Source organism: Chiloscyllium plagiosum, chromosome 17 (assembly GCF_004010195.1).
Source record: "Chiloscyllium plagiosum isolate BGI_BamShark_2017 chromosome 17, ASM401019v2, whole genome shotgun sequence".
Lineage (NCBI taxonomy): Eukaryota > Metazoa > Chordata > Chondrichthyes > Orectolobiformes > Hemiscylliidae > Chiloscyllium > Chiloscyllium plagiosum.
This window is the reverse complement of record NC_057726.1, coordinates 48560105-48571789: the sequence shown is the minus strand read 5'-3', so window position 1 is coordinate 48571789 and position 11685 is coordinate 48560105. Positions and strand designations below refer to the sequence as shown.

General features: G+C 39.3%; 1 protein-coding gene across 1 annotated transcript in view; it reads right to left on the bottom strand.

Moving 5' to 3' along the window:
- Nucleotides 1-10159: 10159 nt before the first annotated feature.
- mmp2 (matrix metallopeptidase 2) overlaps nucleotides 10160-11685 on the bottom strand; it is a 30725-nt gene continuing 29199 nt past the window's right edge. Inside the window, exons 12-13 of the mRNA XM_043707012.1 lie at nucleotides 11574-11683; nucleotides 10160-11117 (exon numbers count right to left, since the gene is read on the bottom strand). Of these exons, the coding sequence (XP_043562947.1) occupies nucleotides 11014-11117; nucleotides 11574-11683 (214 nt within the window). The 3' untranslated portion in view covers nucleotides 10160-11013. The remainder of the gene's footprint in view (nucleotides 11118-11573; nucleotides 11684-11685) is intronic.

The window sequence follows — 11685 nt, the reverse complement described above, 5'->3', positions numbered from 1 at the left end:
TACTGTCCCCATCAGGAGCAAAATGGAAAAAAGCCAATCTCCAGCTAAGAAACCAAAAGGTCTCTGGAGCAGGTTGAATCCCCGATGAGATTTTGAAACACAGCAGAGATACAATTGCAGCAAGGCAGTACAGCCATACATCGTTCATCTTGGAAGAACAGCAAATGTCTGTACATCTCAGGAATTCTCCGATTGTAATTACATTCAAAAAGCAAACAAATCCTATTGCAATATCTCCAAAGGTGTCTTCTTGCTTTCTGCCACAGAGAAGGCCATTGCAACATTCATTCTGAACTGCCTCCTTCATGTAGCTGAGTAACTTTCTCCAGAGCAGCAATGTTGTTTTTATTCATTGAGAGGCACCACAAACATTATCTTCATGGTGCAGAAAATACAAGAAAGGGCGAGAAAGTCACCGATTGCTGTACATGGCCTTTTTTGACCTCACAAAAGCCATTAACTCTGCCAACCATAAAGGATTATGGAGTACCGTCCTCAAATATTGCTGCCTTCGGAGCTTTGTTCATCAGCATGATGAGTCAGTGGTTAGCACTGTTGCCTCACAGTGCCAGGGACCAGGATTCAATTCCACCACAGCTGACTGCCTGTGGAGTTTGCACGTTCTCCTTTGTCTGCATGGGTTTCCTCTGGGTGCTCAGGTTTCCTCCCACAGTCAAAAGATGTGCAAGTTAAATGGATTCGCCATGTTAACTTGCCATAGAGTCCAGGGATGTATAGGTTAGGTGGGTTAACCATCGAAAATGCAGGGTCAGGGATAGCATAGGGGGGTGAGTCTGGGTGGGCTGCTGTTCAGAGAATTGGTGTGGACTCAATGAGCCAAAAGACTTGGTTCCGCACTCTCGGAGTTCTATGAACTCTATGATGACTTGCAGATGGTAGTCCTCACAAAGAAAATCACTGAAAAAACTTATGTCAGTGAAAGCTGGAGTCAACCAATCCTCTTCACCGTTCTTCTTTATGTAAAATTGCACCTCACCTCCATTAAATTGCCCTTAGGATCTGCAGCACAGACACTAAACTGTTCAATCAACAAAGTCTTCAAACAAAATCCGAAATCAGTCCAGTCTCAGTCATAGACCTTCAGTATGCAGTTGATACTTGTGTTGAAAATGTATTTTAAATTCAGTTTTAGGGTTTGCCACTAACTGTTCTAAGAGCACAAATGACACAGACGTGCACATAAGTATAAGAATTTTAGTCATAGAGTCAGACAGCACGGAAATAGACCCTTGGGTCCAACCAGTCCATGCTGACCAGGTTTCCCAAACTAAACTTGACCCACTTGCCTGCATTTGGCCCATATCCCTCTTAACCTTTCAAATTCCTACTAGTCCAAATTTCTTTTAAATGTTGTAACTACATCTGCATCTACCACTTCCTCCAGCAATTCATTCCAATATATGCACAACTTTGTGTGTGAACAAGTTGCACCTCAGATCCATTTTAAATCTTTCCCATTTCACCTTAAACCCATGCCCTCTAATTTTAATATATTCAAATTAATAATGTCAGCAGAATTTTAAACAAATGTATGGAAAGCATGTATGACGTTAAAATGGGAAATGAACTATTTCTGGTTCCTGCTGCAATGTCCCTATTTTTTATACCTGCTCCACCATAAAGCTATATCTGATCTGAATTTTCCACTTGTAATGTGAACACTGATGAGCAGTATTGTTTTAAAAACTTACATATTTCTTTTGTATCACGGTTCTTCACTTCTCCTTCATGTCAAATTCAAAGGTCAAGGTTTTTGAATGGACCTCTTCAATGTTAATGTTGGTTGCCCTCTCTGCACTTTCTCTGTGGCTGTAACACTGTATTCTCCACTCTGTTCTGCAGCCCTGATACACTTTGTATGGTACGAACCGTCTGTATAGCACACAAGACAACAGTTTTCACTGTATCTCAATGTCAAAGTTGATCAATCCAAAACTCAAAGAAATCTATAAGGAAACCTATATTTATTTATCTGTTTAAGGTCTCAACAATTTTACCAATTTATGATTCATAAACAAATGCAGTCATTTAAAACAGGAGTGAAACATTTGTAACCTTTGAATGAATTTACAAGATATGTTCAAAGAAGAGAGCCAGGTTTGTCATCTTAAACTTCGTCACCTGTTGATCTCTGGCCTTATTCAGCCTTATCACCCATTAGTTCTTATGTTCTCAAAAGCACACAATGCAATCTTCACAGCACATTGTCTGGTGTATCTACAAGTTATTCAATTACAATTCCAAGATCTGTAGATATTTGATAATGTTCGTGTAGCTTATTCAGAAAATTAACAATTTACAACTTGTACCTGGGTATAAAAACAGTAAGGTATCTATCACCAAGTCAAGGTAGTGTTCTTCTGGGACAAGGTCAGGTTATCTATGGGAATGCCATATCTTCAGGCCAGCAGTGCAGAAAGACAGGTAAGACCTTCTGTGCTAGATCGCCAAAGTAGCAATCTTCTTTCACACATGCTTCAACTATGTTACTGCACACACCTCCCACCAAAGGTTTCGACCACAATGACTCTCTGACATCTGATAGGGGTTGATGCTGGTCCTGGGCTTGAGTATGCATATGTTTCTCAACCATTCATTTAATAGCCATTAGTGCAGTCACAGGGTTGACCATGTAACTTCTGTGCCTTAGGGTGATTCCATTGAGTGTATGTGGACAATATCAGAAACAAAGCAGTTCCTCAGTGATATGATCAGTCAGCAGTTGCAGCACCACAAATAACCTTTAACATTGTCATTGAGTCATAGAGGCCTCCTACAAGGCGAGTGGGATGCCTCTATATGGACATGGAACTCAATTTCCCTGATTCAAACAAATATCTACTGCTCAAACATTTCATGTGTGTATCGTAGGAGATTGGTCCTCATTATTGCTGCAACTTGTACAATCTCCAACACCCAACCTGCACAGCATCTATTATAAATGGAGAGGTTGTGAGTGAGTGCATACTTGTGTTTGTGAGTGAGTGACTCTGTGTGTGTGTCTTTAGCAATGCCTTATGGCCTGGAAAGATTCCCCATCATTGCCAAATTAGCAATCAGCTTCCACGTTCCCATAGCCTGCACAGGGAGATTGGCAGCATTAATATGAACCCATTCCCATACGAAACCTGTATCGTATCTATATAAATGGATGGATTCTGAGTGAATATGTGCTTGTTTGTGTGTGTGTGGATGGGTGGGTGGCATGTTTTTTTTTGTGGATCAGCACAACTAGGGTCCAATTTAGCAATTGGCCAACTAGTCCAAGAAAAGCAGCACTGCAGATAGGAGAATGGTGTGGATGTTTTATCATCCAAGGTGTGAAGTGAGCAGCTCCTGTAAGTTATGGGAACTTGGAAGGTGATTATCATTTTAGCCACAAGAGGGCATCTTACCAGGCCATAAGATATTACTTAAGACAAACACACATTCTCACTCAAACTCACTCACTTACAACCCATCCATTTATAATAGATACTGTGCAGTTTGGGTATGAGAGATTGGTCCTCATTATTGCTGCCACTTATAAAATCTCCTACTATGTGTGCACCAAAGGGCTTCTGTCTGAATCAGTGTACAATGTCCATGTAGAAACATCCACTGATCCCCCTGTAGGAGGCCTCAATGACTCAATGTTTGGATGACAATGTTTAAAAGTTACTGTCCTTTGAAGGACCTCACATCACATAAAAGTGGACACCCCTCCCTCAGAGAAAAAGCACTTACTCCACCCGCTCTGGATTTGTGGTAGCCCTCTGCATTTCCATTGTGCATTTGTAATTCAGATCATGATTCGTGGACTGAGTCATATGCTCAGCCTGTTAGTCTCCTCAAACCTTCATATTTTTGTCTTCTTTGCCTATTGGCTTCATTTTCACCACATTTCCACCCAACCCATTTAGTAAACTGCTTATCTCCCCACTTTATTCCCTAAACCCCAGACATCCAATGTAATCAGTCACGTACTGCCTTCCTGTTGAAGCCTGAGCAGTAGTGAATTTGATGACATCTCCCATAATAACCCCTTGTTCTCCCATGCCCCATTGTCTTCAACAGACAACTGCTGCCCTATCAGAAATTAGGGACATGCTTTCAGAATTGCACCTATTTACCCAACAAAACCGATATGCCCTCGATTACATACTTGCAAAGGAAGGTGCCATTTGTGCCATAGTTAAGGGTAAATGCATCATGGGGGTCACTGACCTCATGGAAAACATTACTAGGCATATAGATAACTTCCGTACCTTTGTCATTCAAATGAATGAAGGTGCAGGATGGGGAGATTGGGGTTTTGGCTCATGGTACAACTGGTTAATCAACATGTCTATATATGCTGCTATTATTTTAGTTGGTGTTTTTATTGGTATTGTTATGGTTAAGTGTATTATTGCTAAGATATTAGCTTCTATTGACAACATTGATTCAACCCAGAAAATGCCTGCTTTATACAGACCACATTCTGTTGATTCTTTTGACCGATCGTGAAACCGAGAGGTCCCTCGTGGAATCTTGATCTTCATGTTGACCTACTTCCCTTTATAATTAGTATCCCCTCTGCATCCCAGCATATTGTCTCCAGTCCCCACAATGGTTTCCTCAACCTACCTGCCACAACATTGGTCACTGATAATCTCCTTTGACCTTCAATGAACACACTGACTGGAATGACAGTGGTTCAACCAACAGACCAACTGGGAGAAACAGCCCCAACTGTTGTGTGACCAGACTCCTGACTGATATCTGTGCAGCTCCCCCACTGATCTACTGTGAAACCCAGAATGGTTCAGTTGAACCTGCAGGACCAATCATAGCAATCTTCATTTCTCAAACAACATCAACATGTATTGACTGGTTATATATCTCATTGCTGTCTTTGCATTGAGATGGCTGTCACATTTACTTGAATTCAAGACCTTAAGAATTGTTTAATTAACTGAACTGCTTTTGAATATTCTGGGCATTTGAAAAACCCTAAATGAACCATGTTGTGCTGTACTGTTCTATGTTCTATTTCTTTACAGAATTGTTAAAGTGCAGGAGACTCTGTAAAGATCCCTCATCATTTTGAATATCTGTATTAAATGTCCTCTCAACCTTTGTTTTTCCACTGAAAACAATCTTAACTTATTCTATCTGTCCCCATAACTGAGGTTCCTCACCCCTAGAACTGTTCTTGTGAATATTTTATGTAACTTTGCCAATGTCTTCACAGTCTTCCTAAAGTGTGGCTTCCAGAACTGGGCACAAACTTCCACCTCAGTCTGAATTAGTGTACTGTATAGGTTTAAAATAACCTCCTTGTTCTTGTACTCTGTGTCCTTACTAGTAAACTATAGAAATTGAGTCTCAGTCACCCTGCCACCTCCAATAACAAAAACACCTATATACATAGGTCCCTCTACTCCTGCAGCCCCTGTTGAATTTTGCCCTGTACTTCAAAATGTTTCTTAATTTTCTTCCTACCAAAACGAATCACTTCACACTGAAGTTTATCTGCCACTTGTTCACTCATTCTACCAACTTGTCTGTCTTTTTGAAGTTTCAATCTTGTAATTTGCACTTTTTTATTCATTCATGAGAAGTGGGCATTGATGTCAAGGCCAGTATTTATTGCTCATACCTAATTGCCCTTGAAATTATTGGTTCGCTGGGCCATTTTGGAGAGTAATTAAGAGTCAACCACACTGCTGCGGGTCTTGAGTCACATATTATCCAGGAAAGTAGGCAAATGTCCTTATCTATAGGGTATCAGTGAACCAGATGGGGTTTCTTTCAGCAATTGACGATGGTTTCATGGTCACCATTATCAAGAATAGCTTTTAATTCCTTTTTTTTTGTTAACATTTGAATTTAAACTAGCTACTGTGTTGGGATTTGATCGTTTCCCCAGAGAAGTAGCTTCAATCTCTCACTGACCAGTTCAGAGACATTACAATGAGACCACCATCTCCTTCCTTTTCCTCCCTCCTCCAGATGGCAAGACCAAATTTAGATGAGATGATCCACTTTGCTGAAATCTTCATTCCATCTATATGAGTAAGCCTGATTTTGACTAGCTTGCCACTTTAATTCTCTGTCTTATTTCTACTTTGTCCTTGGCCTTCTACATTACTCTTCAGTGATGTTAAACCACCAAACCAAGATGCCTTCCAAGTGCTGGAGCTGTTACAGATTTTAAACCCTAATAATTTAATTCTATTATCTGATCGGTATCATTTTTTTGTACTTCTATGTTACCGTTTTACTTACATTGATTAGTTCAATGGTTGAATAATTCATGGATTTCAAACACAAAAGGGCTTAATTATTTTGGTCCTGCTAAACTGGTATAAATTTCAATCTTGGCTCAGCACTTTCACTGAATCATGGGTTGTGGGTTCAAGCTTCATTCCAGAGGCCTGAGCACATCTACTGGCACTCCATTGCAGTGCAAAAGAAGTGCTGAACTCTTGAAGGTTACAGCTTTTCAGTTAAACTGAGGCTCTGTTTGCCTTCTCGGTTTGGAGGTAAAAGATTCCATTGCATTATTTGATGAATAGGAGGGAAATTCTTGGTGTTCTGGCTGACATTTATTCATCTACCAATGCTAATAAAACAGATAATCTGGTGTTTAAACCCTCTCAAAAATTGGGGTCAAGGCAATATAATCTACTCCACATTTCTTTGATTGGCACCATGTTAATTATCAGCGTAACTTGGAGGCAATACTGAATGACAAGCCACATCCACTGCAGTTCTGAAGGTCATCTTGTGAGAGAGTCGACTAACAAACATGGCACAGGCATGTTCCAGAATAAGCCAGTGCTTGGATTGTCTTAAATTTTGACAAATGTTCAAAGGCACTTTTCAGTGAAAAGTGGCACCAACTCAAATACAAACAAGAATGAGTGTGACAATAGTAAATTAGCTAGAAAGAAACTAACATTTGAACCTTAAGGCAAAGTCTTTTAAGAGATTCTAAAATCAATGAACCATACACTGCTGCAACTGTTTTTAATAGGTCAAAAGGAAAATGCTGACAGAGCTCAAGATCCAATAACTGACCCATTTTCATTGGATTCTAAACTGGTCAGGAATGTTATACTGTCATAGTGGGATGGAGGGAGGCCTAACTCTTTCTTTCACCTCAAAATATTGTCCACTGTGAATCAAGAGGGAAAAAAATTCAGGAAAAGATTCCTGAAGAAGGTCTTATACTCGAAACATCAATTCTCCTGTTCCTTTGATGCTGCTTGACCTGCTGCGCTTTTCCAGCAACACATTTTTAAGCTGTGAATCAAGAGGAACAATTTACAAGTCTAAATGTGCAATTGATTGTCTTGACTGTTGGAGTGCTGTATTTCCTGGGGAAATAAACATAAATGTCATTGGTAGAATTAAATAACTTATTACTTTTTCCTTAACAATTGGATAAGGAGGGCACCATTAGTTTATCAACCAACAACCATAAGAAAATCAAATTTTTGTTATGATTGAGTTACAAATAAGCAATTGAATCACTTTTTCTTTGTCCTACCTGTATGCTGTATTGTACAGAAGCAATTTTAACTTTCCTTTAAGCAGGAATATTGAAGCCACATTTTGCTTATTGAAATTAGAACAGACTCTTTACAAATGGAATGAGCTTAGCATTCCTAAATGTTGGTGTTCCTGCTCTTGGCACAAGCCATTATTGATTATAATACAATACAAGAATCTTCAGATAGGTGACATGGCAGACAGTGTAAATATTGGTAGACAAGGTGAATGGGCAAAACTGGGGCAGATAGAGCTCAATGTAAGCTAGTGACAGGTTCTCCAGTTTGGACCAGAATAGGTTAGGATACTTTCTGGATGGTGTGAAGTTAAATAGAGTGGATATCCTGAGAGACTTGTTGGGTGAGGTTGCGGGGGGGGGGGGAGTGGGTGGTGTTCAGGTGCATAGAGCTTTAAAAATGACACAAACAGGGAGAATATAATCAAGAATGGAATGCAATGCTTTATATCTAGAGGAAAAAAGTACAAGAATGCAGAAGTTCTGCTGCAGTTATACAAAACTCTTGTTAAACCCCATTTGGAGTACTGTGAGCAGATCTGGACACTACACCTTAGGAAGGATATATTGGCCTTGGAGGCTTACAAGACTGATACTTGGACTTCAGGAGTTACGAGGAGACATTATACAAATTAGGCCTGCTTTATGTAGAATTTAGAAGATTCGGGGTGATCTGATTAAATCCTTCAGGATATTAACAGGAAAAGGCAGGCCAGACAAAGACAAATTTTTTCACTGGTTTGAGGTTATCGAACTGGTGTGGGGCGCACACTTAGTCTGAGAATTAGGTCCAGACTGCTCAGAAGAGATAAAGTCATTGAGTCATAGAGATGCACAGCACGGAAACAGACCCTTCAGTCTGATTCGTCCATGCCGACCAGATATCCCAAACCAATCTAGTCCGAACTACCAGCACCCGGCCCATATCCCTCCAAACTCTTCCTATTTATATACCTATCCAGATGCCTTTTAAATGTTGCAATTGTACCAGCCTCCACCACTTCCTCTGGCAGCTCATTCCATACACATACCATGCGTGGAAAAGTTACCCTTAGGTCTCTTTTATATCTTTCCCTTCTCACCCTAAACCCATGCCCTCTAGTTCTGGACTCCTGCACCACAGGGAAGAGACTTTGCCCATTTACCCTATCCATGCCCCTCAGGATTTTATAAACCCCTATAAGGTCACCTCTCAGACTCTGACGCTCCAGGGAAAACAGTCCCAGCCTGTTCAGCCTCTCCCTATAGCACAAATCCTCCAACCCTGGCAACATCCTTCTAAATCTTTTCTGAACCCTTTCAAGTTTCACAATATCTTTCCGATAAGAAGAACAGAATTGCATGCAACATTGCAAAAGTTGCCTAACTAATGTCCTACACAGCTGCAACATGACCTCCCAATCCCTGTACTCAGTACTCTGACCAATAAAGGAAAGCAAATCAAACTTCTTCACTATCCTATCTACCTGCGACTCTACTTTCAAGGAGCTATGAACCTGCACTCCAAAGTCTCTTTGTTCAGCAACACTCCTGAGGACATTACTATTAAGTGTACAAGTCCTGCTAAGCTTTGTTTTCCCAAAATGCAGCACCTCACATTTATCTAAATTCCATCTGCCACTTCTCAGCCCATTGGTCTATCTGATCAAGATCCCTGTTAGGGAGCATTTTTGCACACAAAGGATGGAAGACGTGTGGACTTCTCTTCCACAAACAGCAAAGGATGCTGAAGCAGTTATTAATTTTGAATAGGATAATCTTTTTGTTGAGCAAAGATATGAAGGGATATAGGTCAAGAGCAGATAGATGGCATTACGTCACGGATCAGCCATGACCTCATTAAATGGTGGAACAAACTTGAGGGGATGAATAGCCTACACATGGTCCTACATTTCACATCCATGCCCCTTGTGAAGTCAATCTTGAACAATCTACACAGTGGAGAAAGTGAGGACTGCAAATGCTGGAGAGTCAGAGTCAAAAGGTGTGGCACTGGAAAAGCACAGCAAGTCAGGCAGCATCCGAGGAGCAGGAAAGTCGACGTTGAAGGGCTTATGCTGCCTGACCTGCTGTGCTTTTCCAGCGCCACACCTTTCAACTCAACCTACACTACGTTCAGTAAACATGGTTTAGGAAATCTGAGATTAGCATGTTGAAGATTGGCTTTTACTGAAGTACAATAAAGAGTTTTGAAAGGTCAAATCCATTTTACTGCAATGTCTCAGAATTAAACTTTGGCTGCGCAGATTTTGATTCACTTAGTGGTGGAATATTCTCATTCATTCTCCAGGAATTGTTTGGCATAAATTCAGCACTGGAGGACCAGAGTTCATACTGGCCTAATTTATGGCATTCATAACAAATATTGGAAGTTCATGGCTATGCAATTAAATTTAGTATGCCTCCTTGAATTGCTATTAAATGTTATTAAAGAGAGAATTTTCATCAAAGTGTCTTGCTCCAGGCAAGGATTATCCATATTGTTATTTATTTTGTTGTAGGAGTTAAATAGTTTCTGGACAAAGTGAATCGTAAGATGACTTTATCTGCTCTTACTGCCCTTTCACTGATATTTAAATAATCACAAAAATGAACTCCAAGTTCATTAAGACAAATTTATTGAATATCAAATTTAAGAAGAAAACTAAAATTAGTACAAGATTGCTTCAAAATATCACAAGCTTTGTAGCTTTGTAGTTAACACTGTAAAATTTGAAAATCTGAAGTTGAAACACCAGTGCTTCTTGAAAGTTGTCAATGTTTTAATAATATTTTGTAGTACAGAAACTGCTGTATTGCTAAGTATTCTCCTCCACAATGGTACTGTTGAGAAATAACAGTTAGCACCAGTATTCTGATTTTGGTTATTTTCAGCAATCCATGACATTTTTTTTTTCTAAAAAGTACTAACCATGACCTATTTTTGATAGCTGATTATTTCACTTTATTGGTTATGATAATGTTTCGATACTGTCAGTGTGGAGAAAGCAGATTTACTGATAATGACACACAAGTGATTAACAATATCACTGCATAGAACACAAAGCTGCAAAAACTAATTGAGATTTGTTTAAAGCATTTCCTGTGTTTTAAAAGAAATAAATGTGGCCCATGTTTAAAAATTATACCAGTCAAGTTCAGAAAGCATTTTCAAATATTTAAATAATTGGTTTTCATTATAATTCCATCGCACTACACAAATCATTACTTCAGGCAACCTGTGCCTTCACCACTTTTTCTTTAGTTCTCACAGAATAATGAAAAGATTGACCTAAAAATATTGTTTCAATAGCAAAGCTGGGTATAATACTGTTGTATTTGGTCTTGGTATAAAATTCCAAGCTTAATGGTACAATCATGAGACAATGTTATATTTGTCACTTTAACAATAACTTACAGGTAAGACACATGACTATTTGGCAAAAAAATATATAAGTGATAAAAACATGTTTATTCTAACAACCGAGCCAGTCAGTTTTCACATTTCCTACTTTAATAATCTTCAAGCTCTGGTCTTCCATTTGGAGGTAGTACCAATCCTTGAAAAAGTAGGTGTGTCCTGTACAAAATGAGAAACAACGTTGCATATTTGATACACATTCGCAAATAAGCATTTTATAAAGTTTCTTTCCAGTTAATGATTTCTATCTAAAACTTATGTTGTGAACAAAGCAGGGGTTGTAGTTGGAGGGGTGAAGAAGGGGGCTTACTTTTGGGATATCCTCAACATCTTAAAATTAGTTAGGCAGAGTTATTGAGTATGATAAAGGGAGGCATAGGATAGCAGGTAGAAGAGGTGGCTCAAAAATGCGTCATCTCTCAGTGTCAAAGGTTAAGAGCTTGTACAGGAAATGCTGACCTAGATAATGATTCCTCTAATTTATGGCATGGCATATTAATTTGGAACACTGTCGCTACTCTTCATATTCACAATTTGTCAAAACAAACCACTGTCATTACAATGATTCCTGTCTAACTTCATGCTTTCATTCTATTTCAAGGACATTAGGATTACCATTCTCAAGAGACTCAAGGGCACCATCCAAATTATCAGGAATGCCATTCCAGGCATCTGCAATTAGCTTAGGGAATCCAGGATCCATCTTTTTCTTCACTTCATTGTATCT